The 26096-nt window shown below is 55.0% G+C and overlaps 1 protein-coding gene and 1 long non-coding RNA gene across 4 annotated transcripts; both read right to left on the bottom strand.

The window, feature by feature from the left end:
* Nucleotides 1–5467: 5467 nt before the first annotated feature.
* LOC121673390 lies at nt 5468–8609 on the bottom strand. Its single transcript, XR_006019196.1, has 2 exons — nt 6496–8609; nt 5468–6026 (listed from the first exon to the last, which is right to left on the bottom strand). It is a non-coding gene; the product is annotated as an uncharacterized LOC121673390 (long non-coding RNA).
* Nucleotides 8610–12039: 3430 nt separating this feature from the next.
* Nucleotides 12040–25387, bottom strand: LOC121673389 (T-box transcription factor TBX3). 3 transcript variants are annotated; one of them, XM_042046674.1, is made up of 8 exons: nt 24867–25387; nt 23828–24272; nt 21758–22025; nt 20365–20511; nt 18130–18206; nt 16666–16823; nt 14642–15345; nt 12040–13976 (listed from the first exon to the last, which is right to left on the bottom strand). In XM_042046674.1, the coding sequence occupies exons 2-8, from the start codon at nt 24220–24222 to the stop codon at nt 13530–13532; spliced, it is 2196 nt and encodes a 731-aa protein (XP_041902608.1). In that variant the 5' UTR covers nt 24223–24272; nt 24867–25387; the 3' UTR covers nt 12040–13529. The 3 variants fall into 3 exon arrangements, with proteins under 3 accessions (XP_041902608.1, XP_041902606.1, XP_041902609.1); XM_042046672.1 differs by lacking the exon at nt 24867–25387 and having other exon boundaries at nt 23828–24785; XM_042046675.1 differs by lacking the exons at nt 23828–24272; nt 24867–25387 and adding an exon at nt 22317–22812.
* Nucleotides 25388–26096: the final 709 nt, after the last annotated feature.

Here is a 26096-nt window from a genome sequence, read left to right as displayed (position 1 = left end):
TTTCTGGGCACAACCAGAGCAGAGGGGACTGAGAGCCCAAAACCAGCCAGGGCTGTGTCCTGACTGCCCCGCCCCTGCTCTGCTACCCCAGTGCCAAGACAGAGGCACTTTTTGACTCTTTTTTTGTGTCTATTTACCCATTACAAACCTTCAATGGGTTCTTCAGCCCCCAGCTGTAAGACGTGACCATGATGAGCACCCTCCTCACCACCTGGGCCTGATGGGTCACCAATAAATAGGGAGGGCAGCACTTACACAGTGGATTGTCAGCAGCTGTGCAGCTCCTTCCTCATGGCCTTCTGCAAGGCGAGAGGCTCTTAGATATTATATATCTACAAATAAATATTATTATGCTTCTAGACTGCATGACATTTACAAAGTTGCAGTGTTGGGAACATAACCCAGCCTGAAAGATTGTGATGTTCACTCCTACATCCAACATCTCACTTGCTAGCAAATGAAAAATTAATCCCGTGCTGTAATTTTCCTGGAAAATCAGTATTTCCTCAGTAATCAAATGTCTGGTATTGCCTTGTGGCAAAGAAGAGCACATTCTTGTGACAAGAGGCACAGGAAGGATCTGCAGCTTTGAAGGTTGCAGTGGCATCCCACCCTTCCAACATTTTTCTTTTCCTGCATTAAACTTTCAGAGCAGGTAACAAGTTGTTTTAAAGCCAAAAGACCACATTTCTTGGGGATAGTTCTAAACCCAGCATTTATTTCTACTCCATTTCAGACCGAACAGGACCATGAGCTCACCCAGAAGCTCCCAGCACAGCTCCCACCCCATTCCTGGGTGCTGGTTCCTCCGCCAGAGCACCCAGAGCCCTAAAGGACAGCTGTTATCAGCAGATGGCTCTCCCAGGTTCACTGGGGTGTGCCTTGCCAAGAGTAGAAAATTACACATTGATGCTGCAGCTGACTGAGGTCCTTTAAAAAGAAAAACCACTGTGGGGAGTTTGGGGACTTCTCACATAAGAAAGCAGGTGTCGAACAGCCCAGCCAGGCTGGCAGGTGAATGCAGGATGATAAAAGGCTGCCAGGCCAGCCAGAGGCAGCATTTCACTCGTTTGTCGAGTTCCTTCCCTTCCAGCTACGCTCCTGATTCCAGAGCAGAATCTTTGCCACACTCGTCCCCGTGTTTCAACATCCTCCCCAAACCCAGGGCACTGCCTTTGTTCTCCAGCCGAGGAACTCCAAAAATCAAAGAGCACAGACACTGATGGGACAGGACCCCACGCATAACCCAAACCATTTCCCAGCTGCTTGGAGGTGCAGCTTGGCTACACTCTCTCTGTGAGGACACATTGGCACCTAGGGACTCAAAACCAGGTTGGGCTTGCTTAGGTCCAGCTTAAATCCCACAGACAAGCAAGGGTGAGTCTGGAAGAGCCTCAGCAAAGATTAAAACCAGCTCAGTATCTGCACAGGCTCCATGGAAAACCCCAGAGATTTAATGCTCTGCCTGACTGGAAGTTGCAGCCATGGATGGAGGGCAGCAGGCCCAGCATCGGCTGAAGGACCAGGGAGGAGAAGCAGCCCCACAGGGAACCTCTGGAGTCCTTTCACACACTCGGGTTTCAGATTTGCACACAGCAGCTGCCTTCTCCCCCACCCTTCAGCTCCATGTAAATCACATTGCTTCTGTCTCTGCTCATCCCACCAGTCCCTAAGGAAGAACAAACCAGAAGTTCCAAGACCCTGGAGCCCTTTTGAGTCACAGGGAAGACACATCTAACACAGCACAACTTCCTCCAGGGAAACACCCCCCTCACAGCTCTTGAGGGGTGCCAGGAATTCACACAGCAACCATTTCCCTCCTGTGCCTACACCACGTCCCCCTCGCTCCTCGCACGGTTTCCTACCTCCAGAAGGATTCCAGAGCTCCCCATCACAGGTGCTCTCCCAACAGCCTCTCACAGCTCCTTCAACACCACAACCTCCTAAAAATAACCTTTTTTTTTTTTTTTTTTTTTTGCCTGAATCGAACCTATAAAGACTCAAGGTCCTCTTCCTCCATGCAGCAAATTCACACCTTAATTATCTCTTATTTGCCACAGCTCTCGTTGCTCCTGACGGGGATTGCTTGCACGTGGGCACAGGGGGAGGGGAAGCCCCGCTCCAGGCAGGCAGTGAGTCCCCTCACAGAGGTCCCCACGCTGCTGTGCAGGGTCCTGGCGCTAAAATTTGTATGAACCCATCACCAGAGATGCGTTGGGTCCCGCTCAAGGGTGGGGAAGCATCTGGGGGCATGTACAAGTGAAGTGCAAAGAACATCTGGCAACCTTCAAACTCTTGTCTAACAGACCGTGCATCACCCCCCCCCCCCCATTTTTCTGTGAGAAATAGGATTTAGCCCCAAAATGGGTGTTGTTTCTGTCACAGCTCATTTCAGTGTGAACACCAGGGTGCCCAAACTGCAAAGCAGTTTAGAAAACATCACCCTCCACCAGTGTGTCCTCAGGGCCACCAGAGTGCTCCCCAGCCCCAGAGGACGTGGCCAAATCAGCCCCTGCCTGTTATTTCCCCCATCAGCTGCCCACATTAACACCTCCAAATCCGATGGAAATACATTCTCCAGGGGAAAACTCGGTGTGCTTGGAGTGGCCTCACCCCCTGATTGCGCCGGGGTGATGTGATTTAAGAGGAAGCCGAAAAAGCAGCGATTGATTACCCGTAAAACAGGGTTATAATCCAATAAATAAATGATAAATCAGCGTGTCTCCTCAGTGAAGAGCTAGAGATTCCAAGTTCCCCTTGAAGGAGCTGAACAGAATATCCATTATTCAAACCCATCGCAGCTACCCAAGTGGAAAGAACAGCTGTGCCTTCATGTTTCCTGACACTTTTTCTTGTTGCACCACCCTCGCTGAATATGAAGCGATTTGGACTTGAGGTAGCTCATTAAGGGGAGGCAGGGAGGGCCATTTTCCAGGTCTCCTAACCCCTGTCAGTTCGGATCAGAACCCGACACCCGAGGGGCAAAGTGGGGTTACTTGGCTACACCTCCCATGACTCCTGCTGCTCCCAGCGAGGGCTCTGCCCCTGCCGTGCTGGCTCCCCCCCGAGCTCTGCTCACGCAGCTTCCTTAAACATTTGTGATGCAGGGCCACCATCCTACCCTTCCTACCACTCCTGGAAGCACTGAGCCTCCAAGAGTTCAAAACTCCTTCAGAAACTTCTCAGACCACTGGAACCCAGGAATTACCTCCCACAAAAACCCTGCCCGTCCCTGCCTTCCAAACAGCTCTGACGCTGACATGCACACACACAATTCAGAGCCTTAATGAGAGCACGCACCAGCCTGGGCAGAGACAATGGGCATTTCTCATCACTCTTTAGACACAGCCAGAAAGTAGGACAGCACTTTATTTGGAAGTTGTGCTAGACCTGGAAAGCCACTTGCCTGCAGAAGCCCTGGGATAAGGTCCCCTCTGAGTTAATCCCAAAGTTGCACTGTCTGCTCCAAGCTTCTAAAGTGGGGCAAGTGTCTTATTTTTTTTGCTCTGGGAAGGCTTTCTTCCCCATTGTGTGCCCACTGCACATTAAAAGGCAATCAATATCATTCCCATTGTTTACCCTGAAGTTTGATGCATGTCTTCCTGCTTTTACATCCTTGTTCTCACATTTTTGTGCCCCCCAGTTTCACCAAAGCCAGTTAATCTCTGGCCCAGGGCGAAGTGTTTCGTGTGAAATGGCTGTTTCTGGTGCAGAACGGGTTTGTAACGAGGCAGGAGACAGAAATCAGAGCTATAATAAGGATATAATAAGACAAAGTGCTTGTGAAGGAGAATTTGTGTGTTAGAGAGAGTAAAAAGGGTAAGGCAAGTAGGAGGAGTATGAATAAAGCTATGAACCAAAACATAAACACACTGGCTTTGTGCTTGCTCGCACTTGGATCTGTCTGTGAGTGAGCAGGCAGCAAGCAAAGACAAAACCACAGCAGCAAAATAGTTCAGGAGGTGGATATGTGAGGGAGGGCAGCAGAAACCCCAGGAGACAAAGCAAGGAGACCCCTGCCCCCCCAGACGAGCCCATGGCACGGCCAGGAGGGCAACAGCTCAGCTCGGTTTATAAACCCCCGCCTGCCCTCGGAGTGCAGCCACACACACACCTGGAGAGCTCTGGGGGGTTTCCTGCAAAAATGCCAGGCCCAAAGCTGCTTCCCTCTGAGTGCCCGGCACGAGGGCTCTCATTTGGAGCGCGTGGAAAGCGCCAGGAGCCATCCTGTCAGTGCTGGAGGCAGCCTTGCCCTCCTGCTCTCTGTCCCCTCCCCGCTTACAGGTGAACAGAGGGAGGGGGCTCACAGGATTCCACGAGAGCCTCTTCTTCCTCTGCCTCTGAAGAAGAAACACTTTCAATTTGGATTTTTCCTTTTGGGTCCTGCTGCTTGCATCCTCTTCACTCCTCGTGCCCAGGCTCTTGGGGATCCCCAGGACACCCCTCACCCCGCTCCTGCCCTGCTGCCCCTGCCAGCCTTGGGGAAACGCTTCCCGGGGAGCTGCGGGACCCCTGGCGCCGAGCCCTGCCCGTGGTGCCGGGGTGCTCCCACCAGGTGGCACTCCAGGAGAGGCTGACGGAGACACCGGGCCCCGGGAGAGAGAAGTCCCGGCCCCGGGAGCGGCCCCGGCCGCGGGGACGGCCCCGAGCGCGGCCGCGGCTTCAGCGCTCCCGGCCGCGGGGGACACCCCCAGCAGCGAGGACCCCCCTGTCCTGCTCCTGCGGGCTGCTGGCACCGGGCACCCAGGTCCTGCCTGCTGCCGTGGGTTCATGCTTCCCGAATTTCGTTATTTCCCGATTTCAGGACGAAATGAGCTGTGGCACGAGGATGGAGCTCCCCCCGCCCCACCCCAACCCCGTCACCCACCCGTCCATCCATCCATCCACCCATCCATCCACCCATCCATCCACCCATCCATCCATCCATCCCTCTCTTCCTCCCTCCCTGCCCGGAGCCGGCCAGGCCAAGCACTCCCGCACCGTCGGTCCACCCTCCTGACAGCAGAAGTTTGGAGCCGCGGGATGGCGATCTGGGGGGAAAGGGAGGATGAAATGTATGGTTCCTCTCTCGTCCCTACCCTGGTTAAATACTCGGCAGAGGCAGCAAACCAGAGCCGGCTGCGCAAGCGGTGCGAACGGGGGAGCACCGGGGAGACTCCCACGTTTCCCTCTCCTTGAAGGGCGGTGGTCACGGACCCCAAAGCTGTCCCGGGGGGGACGGGGAGCCTGGGACCGCTCAGCGAGCTGCCGTTGGCGGAGATGATTTACCCAGAACACGATAGAGAAAGTATCGCTAAACTAATCGAGCCATAGATCCCAAATCCATCGGTTAGAGCCTCCGGGTCCCAGCCGGGCTGTGCTCGGCCAGGCGGGACTAAACCTGGGAAAGCCTGGGCCGGAGGGGATGTGTGCGGGCAGCGGGGACACCGCACACGTCTTGTGTGGAGTGAAAAAAATGCGCTCACAGTCACATTTCTTTGCATCAACTTTACATAACGACACGCACACACGTACTTGAACTACATAAATATTTGAAATGCATCGAAAACGCCGTAGCGCTTTCGACGTATCATGTGCAGCGACAGCTGTACATAAAGTGACATCCAGCTACCGAGCGGCTCTGGAGCTCCTGGCGCGGCCGTAAGCACAGACCTGCGCGCAGTGAGCACAGCCGGCCGGGTGTCCGGAGCTGCTGCCCGCTGCACTCCCGGTGCCGGGGCCGGCGACGCCCGCCTGGCTGCCCCAGGGCTCGGGCGGCTGCTGCTGAGCTCGTGCTCCGGGCTGGTTTGCCCCTCCATTATTGTTAGTACTGGAAAATGTTGTTATCCATGGAGTAATGTCCCTGCTGGCCCAAGCGCCGCTTTTCCTGGGAGCGAACCCTTCGGAGTGCGAACCAAACCTCGCTTGCTCAGACCAAAACAGTTTTTGGAGAGGTCGTGGCTCGCTCCGCTCCTACGCGTGTTCTCCCCGTGTTTCGCCAAGGAGCCCTCCCGGGACAGGTTCTTCCTCCTCTTCTGGAAAGGCTCCTGTTGAGAAACCATATTTAAAACAAACCAAAAAAGCCACAAGACCACCGCCACCACCGTGGGGCGGCTCTCGGGTTAACCCCCCCACTAATGACTGACGGCTGGTGCCGCTGAGACAAATAAATACATCGTAAGGAGGGCAATGGGTCGCGAGTCGTTTTGGCCCTAAGGTGAGATTTAGCAATGACCGCCCATTAAATCGAGCTTTTCACTTTTCCTAGGGGTAGCCCCTACCCCCTCCCGCTCCAGCAAGCAAAGCGGGGGAGCCTCCTGACCTGGTTTATATTTGTATTTTAGGTTTGAGGGGCTTTTTTCCTGCTTGCTTTTGAGATCGCAGGCGGGAGAAATGAAAACCGGCTGAAAAGGGACTCGGAAGAACGGAGGAGTTAAAAAGCACCCCTCGAAAATCCACGGCGAAGGCCACGACCGGACAGCGAGGGAAAGCGGGGAAAACGCATTTTCAAGAAACCTGTGAAAAATAAACGCGAGAGCTCCTGGGAGCAGTTTCACGGCAGAAGGGACAGGATCCTGCCGGAAGATCGCGGTGACACATTCCCAAGGGAGCGCGGTCGGGCAGCGCGGTGGCGGCGGGGCTGCGGCGGCGGGGACCCCTTTCCTGCAGAGGGACCTGAAACGGGACTGCACGAAAGCTTGGAGAAATCCCTCCAGCTCCCTCCCTGCCGCCTCCTCCTGCCCCAAGAAAACCTCCTTGTTCCACTGACCCGTCTGTCCAGCCGGTGGGAGGCCCCAAGCCGGACCCAGCGTCCCCATCCTCGGCCGGCTCCCCCACCCCGGAGCCGCTCCGCTCGTACCTTCCCTGGAAGGAGCAGCTCCGGGGGGGGAAAAGCACCACTGGCTTTTTCTCCCGAGCTTATTTCCTTGATAACTTTATTTTGTCAGGGGCGCTTGGGCGGCTTGAAAGGAAATAAAGCTTGAAAGGACCTCGGAAAGGAGAGAAGCCGGAGGCAGAGGGGGGCTGCCCCGGGAGGGGAGGGGGTCGGAGTGTCCGTGCGGTCGGGTCGGCTCCGCACAGCCCAGCCCGCTCGGTGCTGGTTTGGTTTTTATTTCAATGCCTTCTCCGGGAAGGTCATTATGTGGGAGAGTGAGGGAAAGCTGAGTTTGGTGAAACCAAGGTGAAATTCAGCAGGAATTATGGCCGCGGTTACCTGGGCTAAAGGTCGAACTCTGTTTCGGCTGAGAGCGTTTTGAAAATGTAATAATAATAATTAAGTATTTACTCTAGAATAATGCAATCATTAAAAAGCAAGAAACCAAAGAAAGAAAGAAAGAAAAAGAGATGGATTAGAAAAGGGAAAACCCAAAGGTGGTGCATGCGAGACGGCTGCGGGTTGAGCTTCCACGAAGGAGCGGTGGCAGATGAGGAAAGCGCAGCTCCAGAGCCCCGCAGAAGCTCCGGAGCCCCGGCCCGGCCTCGGAGCTCATCCTGCCCGCAGCAGCCCCCGCGTCGGGGCGAGGGGATGGGGCCAGGAGCTCCAATAGCGCCTTGAAAGACCACTTCCAGCTAAAGGGCTTCGCCTCGCCGTGTTTTTACACGCCTTAATTGTTCCCTAATAATGCGGGGTTTGGGGAGAAGCACGTGGGAAGTTTGGGGCTGGCTGGAAAAAAAAAATCAAAACACCAAAACAAAAATGCCAGCAAGAAAAACCCCAAGGCACCCCCAGGAATGACCCTCCGGAGCTGGTTCCCTGGGAACCGCTGGTTTTCTCTCCCCACCCGCAACCAAAAACTTCAGGTGCAAAGGGAGACGGCTGCGCGGCGGGTCGGGCTGCGGGAGGGCTCGGCGGGTCGGGGCAATAAGGCGATGCGAAGCCCCAGCTCCACAGGTTGGAATCTCCTGCTGGGGGTCTCTTTACTCCCCCGGAATGTGCTTGGACAGTGGGCAAGTGGGATGAGGGCTCGGGGTTGCCCCCGTGCCCCCGTGGCCGGGGGTTTCTCAGCGAGGCGCGGCTGGAGGTGCCGAAGGAGGGAGGTTTCTCCCGCCCCGTTTCCCCCATCAGATGATTCCAGCCCCGCCGTCCCGGCGCCTCCAGCGCGGATCCGCCCGGCCGGCTGTCGCTCCCGGCCGGGTGACAGGGACCGGGGGGGGCAGCGGGGCGGTCCCCGCACGCTGCCACGGCTGCTGCTCGCCTCCGCCGTGCCAGCGCCTCGAGGCAATCGCCTCATCAGCCCATTTACCCTCCCGAGACAGCCAACAACCGCTGCGTCCGTCCAGCCATCCCTCCGTCCGTCCGTCCGTCTCTCAGCACTGGCCAGGGCCGCGCGTGGAGCAGCGCGCTCCGGTCACCCTCTGGCAGCGCCCCTCGGCCCGGGCTTGCCGGCAGAAATTGGGGGAGTGCCCCCCGCACACCCACGGGCACGCTCAGGGGCTTGGCGTTCGCCCCATTTTGGCCAGCGCACGTCCGAGAGTGGCCCCGACCCCTCTGCCCGCCGGGGGCTGCGGCTGGGGCTCCCACCCGGGACGGCGGGTGCGCTCCTGCAGACACGCGGCTGCTAAATTTCGAGCAACTCCTCTATATTTTTAATTTTTCCCCCTTTTTCCTTTCTCTTCCCTTCTCCCAAACCCTCTTTCTACCTTCCCAAAATCGTTTCCCGGTGCAATCCTGCAGCCCGAGGCGAGGGAGGAGGCGGGATGGTCCCTGCTTCCAAGACTTTTACGAACAATCGTTAAAGAAATCAACTTTTTTTTTTCTTTTTTTTTTTTTTTTTTTTTCCTCTCTTCCCTTGTGCGGAGGCCGGAGAGGTCCCTTTGATCTGCGAGGCCTGGCGTGCTCCGAGCCCGCACGCCGGCTGTGTGCGGGGAGGGGGCTCGGCCGCCGCGGGAGCCTCCGAGCCGGGACATGAAAGGGGGGGAAGGAAAAAAAAAAAAAAAAAAAGAAAAAAAGGGCGTCCAGGGTACGGGAGATCGACCGAAGGGCTTAAATATTTCATATTCCTGGAAGCTGTCAAGGCCAAAAACAACAACACGCCTCCCGCCTCCCCCGGAGTGTTTGCAGAGGGCAGGAGCGTGTGTGCGTGCGAGGGGCCGGGAGGCTGCGGGGAGGGGGGGGGGCGGGGGGGGGAAGAGAGAGGCTCATAAATTTTCACTTGTAATCAATCAATAATTAACTAATAGCGGAGTGTGGGCCGAGCGCGCCGGCGACGCCGGGTGCCCGTCCCGCCGGGGTGTCGGTGTCGCGCTGCCCCCGGGGCGCTGCGGCTCCGGGGAGCGTTTCGAGCTTCTTTCCCCTCCATCCCGGCGGGGCGGCCGCGGCCCCGCTTTCCCAGAGACTTTGGACTCGGGGCTAAAACTCCCGTGGGTAAAACCCGGCTCGGCTCCAGGGAGAGCCTGCGGGGAGCTCGGCCGGGGTGCGGGGTGCGGGGTGCTGGCTCACCCCAGCGCGCCCCCGGTTCCCCCTCGGTGGGTTCGGTGCCCCCTCCCGCGGGCCGTGGGTCCCTTCGGGGGTCTCCGGGCGCTGCTCAGGCCGCCCGAGAGGTGGCGCCGGCGCCCCGCCGGAGCCCCCCCCGCCGCCGGCCACCCCCACCCAGCGCCGGGTCGCCTGCATCAGCCATAAAACCATTGAGGATATCAAGACAGGCGCCAGGTGAGTAATAGACAGGATAATCCACAGAGATTGCTCGCTGTTTACCTCCATCCACAAGCGCCACAAGAGTTACTCATTAACGTTACTATATACAAATAAGATACACAGGAGATAAAGCCATTTGCAAGTCAGAGTTACACCTGCGGTACACGGATTTCTTGCAAGGGCATGGCGAGGGGGAGGTCAGCATTAGGCCCGTGCAAAAGGGGGGCTTTAAAGCAATCAGGCTGCACCCTCAGCCTTAAAAAGAATAACTCGTGAGCTCGGGGGTTGCGGCGCCCCGGGGCTGCCGGTGCCCGCCTGGCCTGCGGGGCGACTACCGGGCTCCTGGGCCAGCAGGAAAGCGAGATGGGCAAGGGGGGTCTGGGGATGGGTGTCTGTGGCTTTCCTCTTGACCATCAGCAGCGAATTCCTCGCCGAGGAGGAAACTGTCCCCACTCACACACAGATCATAGCGGCTCTCCCGATCTCGGAGCGATTTGGGGACCAGCAGCTGAGAGAGGGAAAAAGCAGAGGTCCCCGCATGATTCCTGAAGCCCAAGGGATGGGAGAGAAGGGACCGTGGGGGTCATGGAAAGGTGTTTTTGTGCTGCAGCTAAGGCCGGAGCTCAGAGCAGAGGCCGAAGTCGCTCGCCGGGGCAGGGATGGCTGTACCGCCCGCAGGGGCTGCCAGGGCTCTGTCCCGCCGACCTGCTTCTCTCGGGACCGGATTCCCTCTCCCGGAGCGGCTCCAGCTCCCACCCGCGTGGAGGACCCGTGTGGAAAGCGGCTGGTGGGGCTGCAGCCTTCGGGCTGGCTGCACAGCCGCTGCCTCTTTCTTCGGGTGGATTTTTAAAAAAATTTTTTTTTGCCAGACCCGCCGCCACCTCTATCCCCAAAAGCCCCTCCTCGCCCAGGCCGGCTCAGGGGAGCATCCGCTCAAGTGACATTTCCAGCAGCCGTCACCTTGGGCCATCCGAGGGTGGGGGAAGAGGGAGAGAAAAAATCCTGCTCAGCCCAAACCTTTCCATCGTGGATTCAACCCGAACCCCCATCCCCAAGCTGAAATGGGAAGGGTCCCGTATCCCCACGAAGGGGAACAGTTTGATGTTCGTGGGGGGATTTTTAAATTAAAAAAATCGGGGGGGAAAAAAACCTTTATGGCCACTTTCACCCCCTGGATCTCCCTTTATCTCGCTGGCGCAGGAACCGGGGGCCGCGGGCCGAGGGGCAGGCAGAGCATAAAACAGGATACAGGCTGGAAGTACATCCTTATAATATTTATTACTGGCGGAGGATGAATCACTTTTCAATATACGGGCCACTAACTGTTGAAGGGATGGGGGAAAAAAATCTCATTAACAAGAAATATATATGTTCTGCTAAAGGATGTGCTCATAGGCTGGCAGAGGTACGGCAGGGGCTGCCAGCTCTCCTCAGCTCTCCTCTCAGTGACCTCCCAGGCCACTGGTCCAGCCGGCATCCAGCCGGGCTGTCTGTCCCCGTTCCAGCCGTTTTCCAGCTTCATCTCGATATATCACGAGCCGAAGGGGCGATTCCAATGAAAGGGCGAAAAATGAATTTTTAAAAATCGGGTATTTCCAGGTGATAACTAACTGGGTAAGCCGAATCCTCTGCCCGGACAGGAGAGGGAAACGAGCCCAGCAACAGCATCAAGTCCTGAGCACTTCACCTGGAAACTTTGAAGGAGGGCTCTGCATTAAAATTTAACCGATCTATTCTCTAATTCTTCACTTTTGCGTTATTAATTTATGACAGATAAAAGCATAGCTGAGCCTTTCTCATTAACTTTTCAAACGCCACTTAATATTGTTCCATTGAAAGAGGTGACTTTAGCAGCCTCTGGATCGACTTTAAAAGCGAGAGGGATAAAGACGGAAAAGGTACATTAAACAGCTCGCTTAAAACTCGTCTTTCCCCCCCAACAATTCAAATGACACCACCTCGACTGGTTCGTACTAGCTCCTTCCAGGAGAAATATCTTAATATTGGGAGCGGGAAAGGGGGTGGAGGAGAAAGGCAGAAGAGGGATATATATCTTTCAACCCCTCCATCCTCCCAGGCACTTCGGGGAGGGTTGGGGTGAAGGCATTTCACAGTACGCCCAAGACATTTCAATAAAAATTTATTGAAACTTCAGTGACTTTTAAAAGGGAAAAAAAAAAAAATTACAGAAAAAAAAAATAGCAAGAACTTCTCAACATTTATATAACACAAAATAGACCTTCATTTTTTTTCCTTTGAACCAGCTCTGAGCACCTGACTTTCAACCCAAGAAAATATGCACTCACTCAAACAAAGACAACAATAAGCACAGTAGTAAAACTCCATCGCAGGGTTGTTTTCTGACACACCGAGGAAACGGGGAAAAATAATAGAAAGTAAGGAAAACCCTAGAATCTTCACCTTTCTTTTCTCTCTCTCAAGCCACTGGAGAAGCCTGTTGTCGTGTATTAAAGTATATAATTTTGTGGTTGTTGACATTTCGAACACTGAAGAAATCGAGGATTAAAAGCTATCATGGCACACTGCTTTGTCTTTTTCTCTGATTTTTTTTTAAGGTCTTTGATTAATTTGGTTTCTTTCTGCTTTGCCTTTTGGATTCGGCTCCTTGGCAAAAGGACGAGGTTTTCCTGGGCTGAGCTCCGATTTAAAAACTGAGCCCTCACAAATGGGGGAATTTCTCCTCTGGGTCGGGATCTATGTTTAAAGGCATTACCAACTTGAAATGAAAACGACTAAAAATAAAAACAGAAGGAAAAAACAAGAAGACTGCTGCAGTCGTATTTACAGAGATATGTACAATGTCAATAAATTAATTTCGAGTATTCATATTCCACGTATTTACAAGAGTTATCAAATAATTACATAAATACTTTGTTTTAATAATAGTGTCCGCTCTTTTCTTCTTCTCAGTATGTTTAAACCTTGTTATTGCATATACAATTAAAGAGGGAAAGCTGTGATAAACCTACAGTCGAGCTACAGAGATTTTTAGATAAAATAAATTCACTTTTTTTTCTTTCCAACTACACTTATTTTTGTTGCTACAAGGGAGGATGTTTAAGGTAGAGGGACAAAGGTCTTATTTTTTGTTTTTATTATTATTAATATTAATTTTTTCCCTGGGATTCGAAACGAGCATTAAAAATAAACAACAAAACCCCACTGAAAAAAAAAATACCCCCCCCCCTCAAAAAAAAAAAAAAAAAAGAAAAAAAAGAAAAGCAGACTACTCTGGAACATGCAAAAAAAAAAGCCAGCAACTGGCTCTCGGACATCACAATAGTATTTTAAACACACAGCTTCCCTTAATATCGACTGAGGGGGTTGTGGTTAACAACCCGCCCAGGAAACAACTGTTGAAGAACCAATATGCGAGTTACTTACACACTTTTCTTTCGGAGAGAAAAAACATCACTTCTCTCACTAAATTTTTATTCATAAGTTTGTTTGATTTTTTTGTTTTATTTTTTCTTTTAGGTCTTTTTTTTTTTCCTTTTTTTTTTCTTTTCTTTTCTTTTTTTCCAGCGTGTTTTGGTTTTGTTTTTTTTTTTTTTACACCGTTAAAAAACAAACTAAAAGGAGGATGCCACAAACCCCACCGGTGCCTCGATCCGGCCAGTTCTGCTCCCTGCGAGGAGCCTCCGACCCAGCGCTCCCCATCCCCGACCCTTTCCCCCTGCTCCACCAGATACCTTTTGGTTGCTAAGCACGCACACAACGCCGCGGGATTTTATATCGACAAAAAAATATAGAAAGAGGAAAGGAAAAAATTAAACCAAAATAAAGGACGGGGCTAAAAAAAAAAAACAAACACTCGCGGGGTGGAGGATGTGGTTTCTTTCAAACAAAGTGCACTGCGAGACTGATTTGAAATGAGCTCCCGGAGGCCGGGGGGTTACGGGGAGCCGCTGCGGGATCTGTCCTGCTTGGGGTCGAGCCCACTGACCAGGCGCTGGATGTTTTGCAGTTCGCTGGTGGCCGCCTCCTTGTCCGCGCCCAGTTTGGGGGACAGGGACACGGAGCCGGACGAGAGGGTGGAGGAGCGGCTGGTGAGGTCCGAGGCGGAGTCCAGGGGCACGGAGCCGGGGCTGGCGCTCAGCCCGCCCGCCTTGCCCTCGCCGGAGCCGGCGGCCAGGCCGGGCAGGGCGGTGGTGAGGAGGCTGCTGCCGTCCGAGAGGGGCACGGGCAGCGGGTAGGGGCTGTAGCGGAGCCGCGGCCGCACGGCGCTCAGGAACGGGTGCCGGTGCACCGAGCTGGAGGCGGCGCTGGAGGCGGCGGCCGCCGCGGCCATGTAGGTGTAGGGGTAGGGGAAAAGGCTGCCGAAGGGAGACATGGCCAGGCCCTGCGGGAGGGGAGGAGAGAGAGGAAAGGGTTACCGGCCCGCACGCTCACCGCGGGGATGCTGCGCGGCACCCCCGCGCCAGGGACTCCCCTGCGCCCGCCAGCGGGAGGGCTGGCAGGGCACGGAGAGCTGTCCTCCCGCTGCCGAGGCCACAAACACGCGGAGCCAACGGGGCACACCCCGCCCGGGCCCTGCCCCGCACGGCCCCCCTCCCGCCGGGCCCAAATGGCCGTGGGGTCTCTCCCCGCTCTCCCCTCACCGGGCGATTCCCTTGCGCTGGGGCAAGCGCCCTCCAGCCGCAGGTCCAGCCCCCAGCCCCGCTCCGCAGGGCAGCCCCGGGCACATCCCCCCCGACAGCGGCTCCGCTTCGCAGGCTGGGACGCGCCCCACAGCGCCGGGCTGCGCCCTGGTCCTGCCCCGGTGGCAGCCGCGGGTGCAGGGCTCTGGAGGACAGCGGGGAGGGTGGGAGAGCTCAGGGAGATCACGCTGGGCCACCCCCCGCCCGGAGCTTTCTCTCCTCCGCCTTTCTGCCAAGCCCTGTGACTGGCCCCTGGCAGGGGCAGTGGGGGGGACACCGCGGGAAGTCAAAGGAGGTGCCCGCTGCCCCCCGTCCCCAGGGTCAGAGCCCCCCGGGCCGGAGGGGCGGCGCGGGGGGAGCGCAGTACCTGTGAAGCCAGGACGTGCTGCTGCAGATGGAAAGGCAAAGCAGCCGCCGATGCTCCCGAGAGTCCCTGGGCCGCCGCCGTGGCCATGACCGTGTTGTCCAGTCCCGAGACCCCGGCGGATGCCCCCGAGACGGTGGCGAGGAGGGGCCCCATGCCCGCGGCCATGCCGGAGAAGGCCCCCCCCATGGCGAACTGCCCGGGGTGCAGCAGCAGCGGGTGCCCGTTCCCCAGCGGGTTGAAGAACTGCTGGCCGGCCAGGGCAGGGGGGAAGCCGAGGTTCTGCAAGTGTCCCTGGCTCAGGTGGGCCGTGCTGTCGGTTTGGACCGTCAGGGGGGTGAAGGGCTCTTTCCCCAGCAGTCGGTTCTCATCTACTTTGGGGCCATCCCTGAGGGGGCTTTTCAGTTCCTCGCCGCTCAGGCTTCCCACCCGGGTGCTGGAAGAGATGGCAGCCGGGCTGTGCCGGGAGTCCGGAGGGGCTTTCTCAGTCCTCTCTCGGCTCCGACTCCCTGCCGAGTCCCCAGGGAAGAAGTGGCTTTTGGAGGGGCTGCCCCCCTTGTCCCGGGGGTCGTCCCCCGCGGTGGCAGCGGAGCTGGCCGGTGCTGGGGTGGCGGCGGTGGTCGTGCTGATTTTGCCCGACTCGTTGCCTTCTAGCAAGGGATCGTCTTTGCTGTCTGCATCGCTGTCTCCCTCGCTGGGGCAGAGATCTGCAAGACAAAGGGGGCCCGGGGCTGGGATCCGGCACTGCACATCCCGAAATCCCCACCGGGCTGGGAGAGGGGGCAGAGACGCTTCCTGGCCGGCCAGAGGTTTGTGTGGAAATGCTTCTCTTTTTTTTATTATTATATAAATAACTACAGCCCCCGGCTCCCACCTCCCACCCCGTCGAAGCCAGCCCGAGTTTTACACAACGCAGCGAAATTGGCTGCGAAACAAAGCGGCGGCCCGGAGGAGCGACCCCCCAGCCGGGCGGGCCCGGGGCCAGCGGCCCCGCTCCCCGGGGCTCCCCGGGGCTGCGGGAGCCCCCAGGGACCCCCCTCCCTCCCCGGCTGCAGCGGGGGTAGAGGAGGAACGGGACAGCAGCAACCTCGGGGCAGGGCTGAAGGGCCTTTGGGGATGTGTCTCCTACGACGTTTTCCAAAGTTTCAATCCCTTTCAACGGGCAAACTTTGAAAACGCACACAGAGACACCCCGCAGCCGTCTTCATCACCCCCTGGGCCCCCTTCTCCCCAAACACATGCACGGCTTCGCTGGATTCCTCTGCACTCCTAATTTCAGCGCCCCAGGTGCGAAGCTCTGGTTTGCTTTTCGGGTCCCCTCCCAGCTCCCCCCCCCTCAGCTCGGCAGGCCTTCAAAAAAACGAGTAAAGCAACTACAAAAAAGAGGTTGTTTCCTCCTCCCCCTGCCCCCCCGCCCCGGGATGGATTAATACATACGAGAGGGCTGCAGACAGCTCCCAACCCCGCACGGAGAAACCCAGGGTGACTTTTCTATAACAAAGTTCGGGACTGTATCCAGGGGAAAGATCCTTCCTCTAATAACAGATTCAGTGAGGAATATTAATGGAGTGACTCCAGTTTTGAACTTTTGCCCCGTGGTCTGTCTTTGCTCCCTTGACTTGGAGCTGGCTCCTTGCTGAACCAAGGAGGGGAGGGATGAATGTGCAGCAAGGGGAGAGGGAGGCCAGGGGGGAGAGGGAGAGGAAGAGTGAGGAAGGCAGAGAGGGAGACTGAGGGGGGAGTAGGGAGGAGAAGGAATGAGAAAAAGAAAGGAAACAAGAAGAAGAGTGATGGAAAGAAGGAAAGAGAGGGAGGAAAAACTAAAGAGAGAAAGAAGAGAGAGAAGAGAGCAGAGAGAGAAAAGAGATGAGAAGAGAAGGAAAGAGGTAGGAAGGAAGGCAAGAGGGAAGGGAGGAAGGAAGGAAGACAGGCCAGTGCCAGAGGGCAGCGGCACAGGCCAGGATTTGTCACCACACAGAGCAGACACCCAGGCTCTCCCAGGGGAGTCCAGGGGCCGAGGCTCTCACCTTTGAGGCTGGAGGTGCCCACAGCAGGCACGGCGGGACACGAGGACTGGGCAAAGCACTTGAAGGCCGTCTGCTCATTGGACGACTCGTCCGAGGTGGGATTCTCCTTCTTCTGCCTCTCGTCGTAGACCCGCATGGACTGCAGGGTCAGCTGCTTCCTGCGGGCACAGAACCCGCTGGGCAAGCGGCCCCCGGCGCCCCCGGGACCCCTCCTCCTCCCCAGCCCCTCCTGGAGTTCCTATTTGGGCACGAGTAGCACAGGGGAATTAAGAGCCACGGTTCCCTCGAGGAGGAGAGCGCGTTTCTGGCAGGCAGGGCTTGGCTGCTAATGAGAGGAGATTTCTTGGAAGCTGAGCAGCTCCTCAGCGAGGGCTGATATTAAAGACAAGGGGCGGAGGGGAGAGGGAAGCATTCCCTGGAGATTAGCTTTTAAAAGGCAAGGATGTTCCAGAGATATGAGCCATCTTAATGGTTGCTAAGATTGCTAGGAAGTGGTTATTTTGTTAGGCACTTTATGTAATCTTTTCACCAACAATTAACCCGGAGTAAAAATCTATTTATATTTAGAGAAATTAGAAATCATTTCCGTCCTGTGGCTCCAGCGCTGGCTTTATTTTCACACTGACGGACAAGAGGAGCTGGCGGGCGCATGTTTGTGTGTGTGCTGGGCTCAGAGTTGGGCAGGCAGAGAGGCCTCTTGGTTTACATGACATTCCCCCCACCTTTTATTTTGTTGTTTGCTTGAAAACAGAGGAACTGATTCATTTATTCATTATCTAACCCCCCGTGCAAATGGCTAAAATACCTTGTCTCCTGTAACACAACAAAACAGACATATCTCCCGTCAAAGGAAAAATATTGTCCCCTTCTCTTTTTTCTCCTTATATTTTCTTCTCATATTAAAAATAAAAATCTTGAGTCCCGTTATAACGAGTTCTGCCTGCCTACCTGGGGCACAAACTGTGTCCTGCTGCTTTTGGAAAAATAAAGAATCTTCTATCATTAATTACTTCCATATTCATGAGATCCCTCTGTCCAAACAGTTTATTTATACGTTTCTCCTCCACATTTTAGTCTTTTCCATACGGTCCCCAGGAAAATGCCAGAGGAGATTCAAGCAGTGCTCAGCCCTCACTTCTCTCTCTTCTCCAGTCCCAGATCCAAACTACACTGTAATATTCCCTCTCGAATTTGTAAGGGAAGGTTCTTCTCTGCTAATATTTGCTTAATGTACTGCACTCCCTTTGGCCAGTCATCCTCTGCGATGTGAAAACTAAACGTGGAAAGCAGGAAAGAATTCCCATGCAATCCGTTTGACGTTATTAACGCCAAGATCCTTATGGATTTTGGCGGGGGGAAGTGTGGTTTGGAGGTGAGGCAAGGTGATTTTTACCTCTGCTCGTGTTCTGAGCTTAACACATGAAAACCAAACGAGGCGCCTGTACAGAATCGAGCCAGACTCACCTCTTTTCCCTCCTTCCATTCCCGGTGTCCCGAAAACCTTTGGCAAAGGGGTTGTTGTCAATTTTTAATTGTGTGATCTATAGGATGGAGAGAAAAAAAAAAATAGCCAGGGGGTTGGGGCAGAATAAGGACATTTTTGTACTAAAAAACAACAGCAAACCCCACTCCTCCCAGTTCCCCCAGCGCTGGCAGGACCCCGGCAGGAGCAGGACAGGGCAGGGGGCAAAGGTCCCTGGTTTTTGGGTGAATCCATACGTCTTCCCGAGCTGTTTGGAAGCAGCTCGCCCTCAACCCCCCGCCGGGCTGGCCGGCGACCTGGGCCGCGGTGGCAATGAAAGAGCCCCGTGTTGCTGCCACCACATCGGAATTAATTGAGCCGTGCAATGAGATCCATGCAAGTTGTGCCTGTGCTTAAAGCTCTTTAAATACCATAATTAAACCACAAAGGAATCATACCCACCCCCCCCGCTATAATAAAATACTTTATATAATCGCATTATGCTCCGTGTGTGTTGGGGCGCCAGGGGTGCCAGGAGCCTGCTCGTTTTTTTGGGGGGGGTGTGTGTGGAAGTTTTTCGGTCTGGGTTGCTTCGGGGTTCAGGTTATGGCAGGGAACAACCGTGGGGAGGGATGGGGGGTGCGGGGCATCCCGCAAGTGCCCGGTGCCCCGCGTACGATGCACGGAGCCGAATTCCCAGCCTGGCGGGGGCTCACCTCGCTGGAACGGGATGTGAGCAGTGGGAACGGGAATGCCGCCTCCCCGCCGCTCCATTGCCGGTCTCGGACCGGGCTGGAAGCACAGCAACCCCCCAGTTTAGGAGCAGAGGAGGATCCCGAAAAGGAAACCCCGCCTGCGCCCGAGTGCGGGCAGGACCGGCCTCGGCTCCCGAGTCACCCGGCCGCCGCACACACGGGATCAGGAAAGAGCAGGAAAACCCCACTGCTAAAACCAGCGGGACTTTTAATCCAGGTGCTCCCGGCCGTGCCTTCTGCTCCCCCCGCGCCGAGCCGAGGGCTCCCCGCCGCTTCCGCACGCCGCTTCCAGCCGATTTCATGGCAATCACACAAATATGCTCATTTCTGTCCTTCAACCAAGCCGCCCCCAGCTGATAGTCCGGGGCGACCAGCCCTGCTGATAAGTCCCAAAGCAAAGTCTACTCTCTGTGCGCTCACTTTCTTTCAGTTTCCTTGCAAGTGCCCGGCCGCAGAGAGAGAAGAAAATAGCCCGAGCCCCGAGGGGGAAGTGGCTTTTTGGAACGCGAGGGCAGAAGGGTACGGACCCCCCCCTTTTCCCCATGAATTCTTAACGGGGAAGGATGTGAGGGGCAGAGAGGGGCACAGGGGAGCTGCAGCGAGCGGGCGCTGCGCATCCAGAGCCTCTGCGCTCAACACACACGAATGCAAAGTTGTAATTCACAGACAACAAAAAAATCAAAGCCCCTTTTTTGGCTCCTTCGCTTCCTTCCACTTGACTTAATTATCGTAAATTCGCCATTTGCCACTCTCCCAAATATACCACCTTCGTCGCAAGCGACAATAAACCAGCAGCAATGGAGAGGCAGCGTTCGCAGCGCTGCAGAACTTTCTCACACGGGCTCTTTCAGCCCTTCCAGCTAAATTCAAGCGAGATACCCCTCTCTGACCAGAGCATATTTCTGCACCACAAAAAATAATAAAACACTGCAGGATGCAAAAAAAAAAATCATAATATAATAATAATAGGAACCAGACGTTCGCTCCAGCCTTATTGCCAATTGCTGTTAAAGGAGCTAAAACAGCACAAAGGCCAGGAAGAATTACAAAATCTCAGCCCTGCTGCTCTCCCCACTCTGTCTTTCGACACACGGAGCCGAGTCTCTTTTATTAATTTTTTTTTTCCTGATGCGTCTTAGATTAAATCCACACCGAGAGCAGCAAACCCCACCCCACCCCTTTCCTCATACTGGGGAGTGATACCGGGGGGAAAAAAATGGTAGAAAACCCCTAAACATTCTCCCCACCACCCCCAGTCCTCCCTCCTTTTAATTGCCTCCCCGAGGTCGGTATTAGGAGAGTGCTCGACCCCCTCCCCCAGCGCCTTCCCGAAGTCGGATCAAGGAGGTTTTGGGGGAAAAGATGAGGGGGAGAGAGAGAGAAGAGCGGGATGGGCTTCGTGAGTTTTAAGGGAACAATGCAGAGTAAAAGTTCTCTTAAAAGCCAAAACACGTAAAACAAATCCTCTCTTAATCTCCTTACCTTATCATTCTGGTATGCGGTCACTGCGATGAATTCAGTCTCCGGGAAAACGTAGGTCCTGAACGTGCTGTAAGGAAGCTTGAGGATGTCGTTGGCTCGGACGATGTGGAACCGGGGCTGGTACTTGTGCATGGAGTTTAAAATGGTCTGGGGGGGGCAGCGGCCGGCAGCAGAGAGGGCAGGAGGGAGGGAAAGAAGACGGTCAGCAGGAGCAGCATTTCCCCCGGCCATCGGCACTTTCTCCTCCTAATTTGCCTTCCCTCTCCTTCCTCCCCTCACTCCTCCCTGCCAAGCACACTCCAAACACACGCACACGCCTCGCAGCATCCAACCAAAAGTACTGACAGCTCCAGCTCGCCGGGGTTAGGCTCTTGCTGGACCTCTCGAAGGAGAGGAGAGAGGGGGGGAAACCCTTCAGAGCTCTGCTCGGAGAGGGGGAGAAGCTGTTTGGGCTCCGGCAGCAATGTCTTTTGATTTCAAAGTGAAAAATAAATATTAAAAAAAACCAAGTAATGCAACAGCAGCTACAATTGCAACACCACCACGAGAGCTTCGGCTCGGTCTAATTGCGTGCCCCAATTCACTTAAGGCCTTCAGCGAAAGGCAAAAATGTATCGTCTAATCAAATCACAGGCAGCAAATGCAATCTTCGGCACATTAGAGATCCCCCCGCCGCGGCCACCAGCAGCAAGCCCCGGCTCCGCGGCAGAGGCTTTCCCAGGAATTGAAAGAAATGGCCAGGATCGACAGAGCACTTATCAGCAGGTTTGTTTGATTTCACTCTCAGGGTAAGTTTTTATCTCTGCACACCCGGTAAATGTAAAGGAGTGGATAGACATGAATGGGCAACTTGACCTCTGCTTTTGGTCCCTGTTTATTTTCACTCCGGCTTGCTTTACATTATCCAGATTAATATAGATTTAAACGTTTGCGTTCTTAGGCCTTTAAGCCCTTTATACACATATGCATATCGTTTTCCTACGCTTAGAAAGTGTGATCGACTTTATTAAAAATATATATAGATATATAAAGTCACCGCAGCTCTGAGAAATATCGAGTTGCGCTGCGCTGGAAATGTATCCCTACAGTAAACGCTGCATGGCATGGGGAGGTTACAGAGTAAACTTCAGCCTTTAATCCTGACCCCAGCAGGAGGAAAAATCAAGGACTACTATAAACCGGACAGATGCCCGTCCCCGGGTGCCCGGGGAGGTCTTTATGCCCCGTTTTCCCCGCATTTTGGCCGCCTGCCGGAGCTGCCAGCGGGGCCGCGGGGCCAGCCCGGCCGAGCAGCCGCCGTGCTCCGGGCAGACCCCCCCGCCGGGACCTCCTGCTCCGGCCGGGTGGCGAGGGAGGGGAAAAGGGGGTAAAGGAAGGTGTAAGAGACACTCACAAATCCGTGCTTGTCAGAGATGTTGTTAGTGAGCTTCAGCTTGTGAAAGGTGACGACTTTGGACATCCATTGTTCGCCGGTGGCCGGGCTGTCCGGGTGGATGTACATTCTCTTTGGCATTTCAGGGTCAGCCTTGCCGGCTACCATCCACCGGGAATTATGGAATTTGTACCTACAATCATCAGCCGCCACAATATCCATCAATAAAATGTACTTGGCCTTTTTATCCAGTCCAGTGCATCTCACTTTAAATGGAGGAAACATTCTCCTATGGGCAGAAGGGGGAGGGCGGGGGAGGAAAGAAAAGACAAGACAAAAATAAAATAAAATTAATTACAGCCTTTAAATAAGCTTCTGAATTTTGGTAGCGCGTCTACCAAGCAACTACTTCAGCTCTCTAAAGCAGCAAAGTAAGTCTGTGTCCAGCAAAAAGGTCGTGTTCCCCCCCCCGCCCCCCCCGCCCCCAGCGAAAAGGTTTCTCAAAAGCTTAAAAGTTGCAGGAGAAAATGGTCCCTGGATGGGAAAGGTACTCATTCCCTAGAAATCAGCAGGCGCTTACCTCTCTGTGCCATTCCTAAACAGCAAAGGCCCATTTGGGGCTCTCTGATCTCTCATTAGTTTCCTTTTTGCCTGCTAAACAAAGAAATGGGAGCTGATCGCACCCCGATAAAATAAATCGTCTGAACTATCACAACCCAATCTCCCGGTAAAGAGCGGAGTTTTGCACTTTACAGAGGAGAATAAAAAACCCCCAGCGAGGACAGGGTGGCTGCCAGGGCTCTCCCCGTGCTCCAGCCTCCCGGGGATCCCCCCGTGTGCCGAGGGCTCCCTGCAAACCCCGCTCCCCTCCGCTCCCAAGTCCGGCTCCAAACTGCAACAGGATACCACAAATTTGCTGTTTATTATATCGAGTGGTTGGCATTCAGCAAATCTCAACTTAAAAGGAAACACATGACTTTGCAACATGTAAGGGCTCTTAATACTGGCCGAGGTTTTCACGCAAAAACTTTTGACCACAATTAACAGAAAAAAACTTCGGGAAAGCAGTAAAATGGGCGAGGGGAATTTTTTTTTCCTCCTTGCTGCTTTTAGGGCTTGTATTTATTTTTTTTTTTTTCCTGAGCCTGTAGCCTGCAACTGGTGCTTTGCAAATAGGCGAAGCTCCAGCAAGGCAGCTGAAGGCCATCTAAGAAGACTTTTCAGGAGTGGCTTCCTCGAGTAATGCTCCTGGCAAATCACATGTGGAGAGTTTGGGAGGTTTCTCAGAGAGCCCCTTAGAAAAACACCAGGGTGCAAAGGGGGTTTTCACCCTACATCTCATCGCAGCAATAGGTAGAGTTTTAAAAGAGTCCAGATGTCAATGAGTAGCGAATACAGAGAGGGATTTCAGACGGGTAAACCTATAAAAAGCAGAAATGCCGAGCGTGGCCGCGCCGTGTGTGTTCATTCATTCCCACGTGAAGGTTACATAAATACAGGGACAGGCAGCGCCGAGCTGCAAACCCTTCCCTGCCACTCCAGCAGCGGCTGCAGGACGGCTGGGGACTTTGTCAGCTTTTCTGTACATTTCCAGATATAATCAGTCAGCACAAACCCAGCCGAGATCCCAGCACAGAGAGAGGCACAGCCTGCCACACCGAGCCTGTCTGCCCTCCTGCCCCACGAGCAGCCAGACGCCGCTCCAAAGGGTTTTTCCTTCATTCCCCTTTCTTACGGAAGAAAAACTGCGTGTAGCGAGGCTGAAAACCAGGCCAGCCCCTTTGCCAACCCCAAATTATTTTCTTCCTGCTCCCAGTCTTTTCCAGAAAGCATTAAGCTACTGAACCATGAAGGGACCCTCTCGCCCCCTGCACACGCTGAGCAGGGCCGGGTCGCGGCTGGGCTTTTCCCGGCAGCGTGGTGCCCCAGACGGGCTCGGATCTTCACTGCCTAAAGCTTTCCATAATTCCAGGTGAAAGGAGATTTACGGAGGAGGCAGCCGGAGAGAGAGCCTTGCTCTGGTGGGGTGCAGAGAGTGAGGGGTGGGGGAGAGGGGGGGGGGAAAGGCACGAACCCCCGACCCAGACCTACCTTCCCGATTTGGTAATCACCATCTCCGTGCCTCTTTTATGGAATTGCTCCCAAAGCTCTTTAGCTTCCAGATGCACTTTCGGATCGTCTTCTACCTCTTCTTCTGGCTCCAGAGTTTTTAAAGGCCTCAGATGGGCTGCTGCCTGGTGACCCAGGGAAGAAAAGGGGATACCAGTCTCTGCAGCCCCCACTAACTGATCCATGATGGGTTTAGCCAGAGCCCCGGGAAGGGAGAGGGCGGCCGCCCCGTTGGGAGGCAAAGCCAGAGCCGGGAAGAAGGGAGGCTGATGTCCCAGCACGGCGCTCATGGCAAAGTCCGGTGCCCGGTGCGGTAAAAAAGGATGATAAGCCATGCTCGTCCCAGGGATCACTGGATCTCTCATCGGTAAATTCATCCACTCCACTCCTCGGTCTTCCTACTGCTGGAGTAGTCCTGGAGTGGTTTCTAACAGCACATCATGAAGAAGAAAAATTAAGATAATAACAATAACAGCAATAAAGCACCAAAAAAAAAAAAAAAAAATAGGATTGGGGGAAACAAGCTCTAAACAGCACGGTACATGAGGGAGAGCAGAACTCCTACAGCCTACAACTTCCCGAGCCGGGGCACATCCCCAGCCCTCGGGACAGCGGATTAACAGGATTGTTCATTATTAGTCTTGCTTTTTCTCGTGTTCGGTCTCTGAGGTTTTGTTTTGGTTTTTAGTTGTTTGCGTTTTTTTCCTGAGTGGAAGTCCTTGCGCTGGAAAAGAAACGCTGAAGAAGGGAAGAAAAAAAATCCACCGGGTTCGCTGTCTGCTCCTGTTGCCGCAGAAGGGCTGGACAAGCCGAAATCCTTTTTTTCTTCTTCTTTTTTTCTCTTAGTCCCAATCCCCCTTCTCTTCCGTGGCAGAGGGTGACGGCTCGAAGCTGGGTTTTCTTTTTGGGTGGCTGGCTCTCTTCCCCCTCCCCCCCACCCCTCCACCTTTCCTCCGTACGGTCAGGCTGCAGAGCAAAGGCTGGGAAAGGAGGGAAAGCAGAGAGAAGCAAACAAACCCACCCCCCCTCGCCGGCCGAGGAAGGCTCCTGAGCAACCTTCAGCAGCAAAAACTTGTAGGGAAATCTCGTTTCGCCTCGCCTTCCTCACTCCCCAAGCAGGAGCTGGTCAGGGTGTCCTGATTTCCATCAGGATCTCTTCTTTCTTTCACCCTCCTCCTCTTTTTTTTTTTTTTTTAATTTATTTTTCCCCCTCTCTTTCTCTTTCGCTCTGCCTTAAAAAAAAAAAAAAAATCTGGCAGAATTATACTGTTGTCTCCATAAAAGAGAGAGAGAAAGAGAGAGGGAAAGAGAAAGGAGGAGAAAAAGGGGGGAGGGAGAAAGAGAGGAAAAAAGAAAGAGAGAGAAGAGAGAGGGAGAAGGAGCCTCTCGGCTCTGAGAATTCCCTGTGAGTCTGTGCTCTGCGTGCACCCGATCGTAGGGATGTGTTGTGGGTTACAGGGGAGCTGGAGCCGCCTTGATTGGCTCTTTGACGCTTTCGGACCAATTGTGAGGCTCCATAGGCGGGGTTCTGACAGCTCGGGTGGAGGGGGACAGCGCCGAGTTATAAAAAGAAGGTGTCGGAAACTGTAACGCTGCAGCAAAGCATCACTAGTACTTCGGGCCGTGTGAATATGTCAACATGATCAGAGGGGAGGGAGCAGGGAGGGAGGAGGGAAGGGGCCGGCAGCGCCCGCCTCTAGGGGGGTGCTGGGGCCGCCTCGCCCCCCGGCCCCGGCCTCTCGCCGCCCCGGCCGCTGCCCGGCCGCTCTCCCCCGGTAGGATCTTCCCGAGCGCCGGCGGCGGGGGGGGCTCCACGCGTGGCGGACCCGCTGTGTCCCCCCCGGCCCGGAGCCACCCCGGGAGGCCGCCGCGCCGCACGCCCGCCCCCTCCCCGCCGGTCCCCGCAGCCGCCGGGCTGGTGTCACCCCCCTGCCGCTGCCCCCGCGCCGTTTCTCCCCTCCCCGGCAAAGTTGCTTTCTTTAAACGACACCTCCAGGCCGGGAGCCGGGCGCTTCCCTTCCCCCCGCGAATCTGGGGGTGAGCTCCGGGGCTCGGGGGGTGGCTCTGCGGCTCTTCCCCCCGCTCGGAGCTCGGCTCCGGCTGCTCCAGCGGCCGCGGCCGCCGGTATTATTGTTGTGGTGGGCGGCTGGAGGCTGCGGCGGGCGGGCAGCGGCCGCCGCTGGCTCAGCCCCGGCCCCGGCGGCTGCTGATCGCGGCGGGTGCGCGGAGGGAAGCGGGGGGCCGTTGGAAA

The sequence above is a fragment of the Corvus kubaryi genome, unplaced genomic scaffold, assembly GCF_017639235.1.
Source record: "Corvus kubaryi isolate FWS band 111438036 unplaced genomic scaffold, C.kubaryi_AGA036_p1.0 65376, whole genome shotgun sequence".
NCBI lineage: Eukaryota > Metazoa > Chordata > Aves > Passeriformes > Corvidae > Corvus > Corvus kubaryi.
This window is presented reverse-complemented; position numbering and strand designations above follow the sequence as displayed.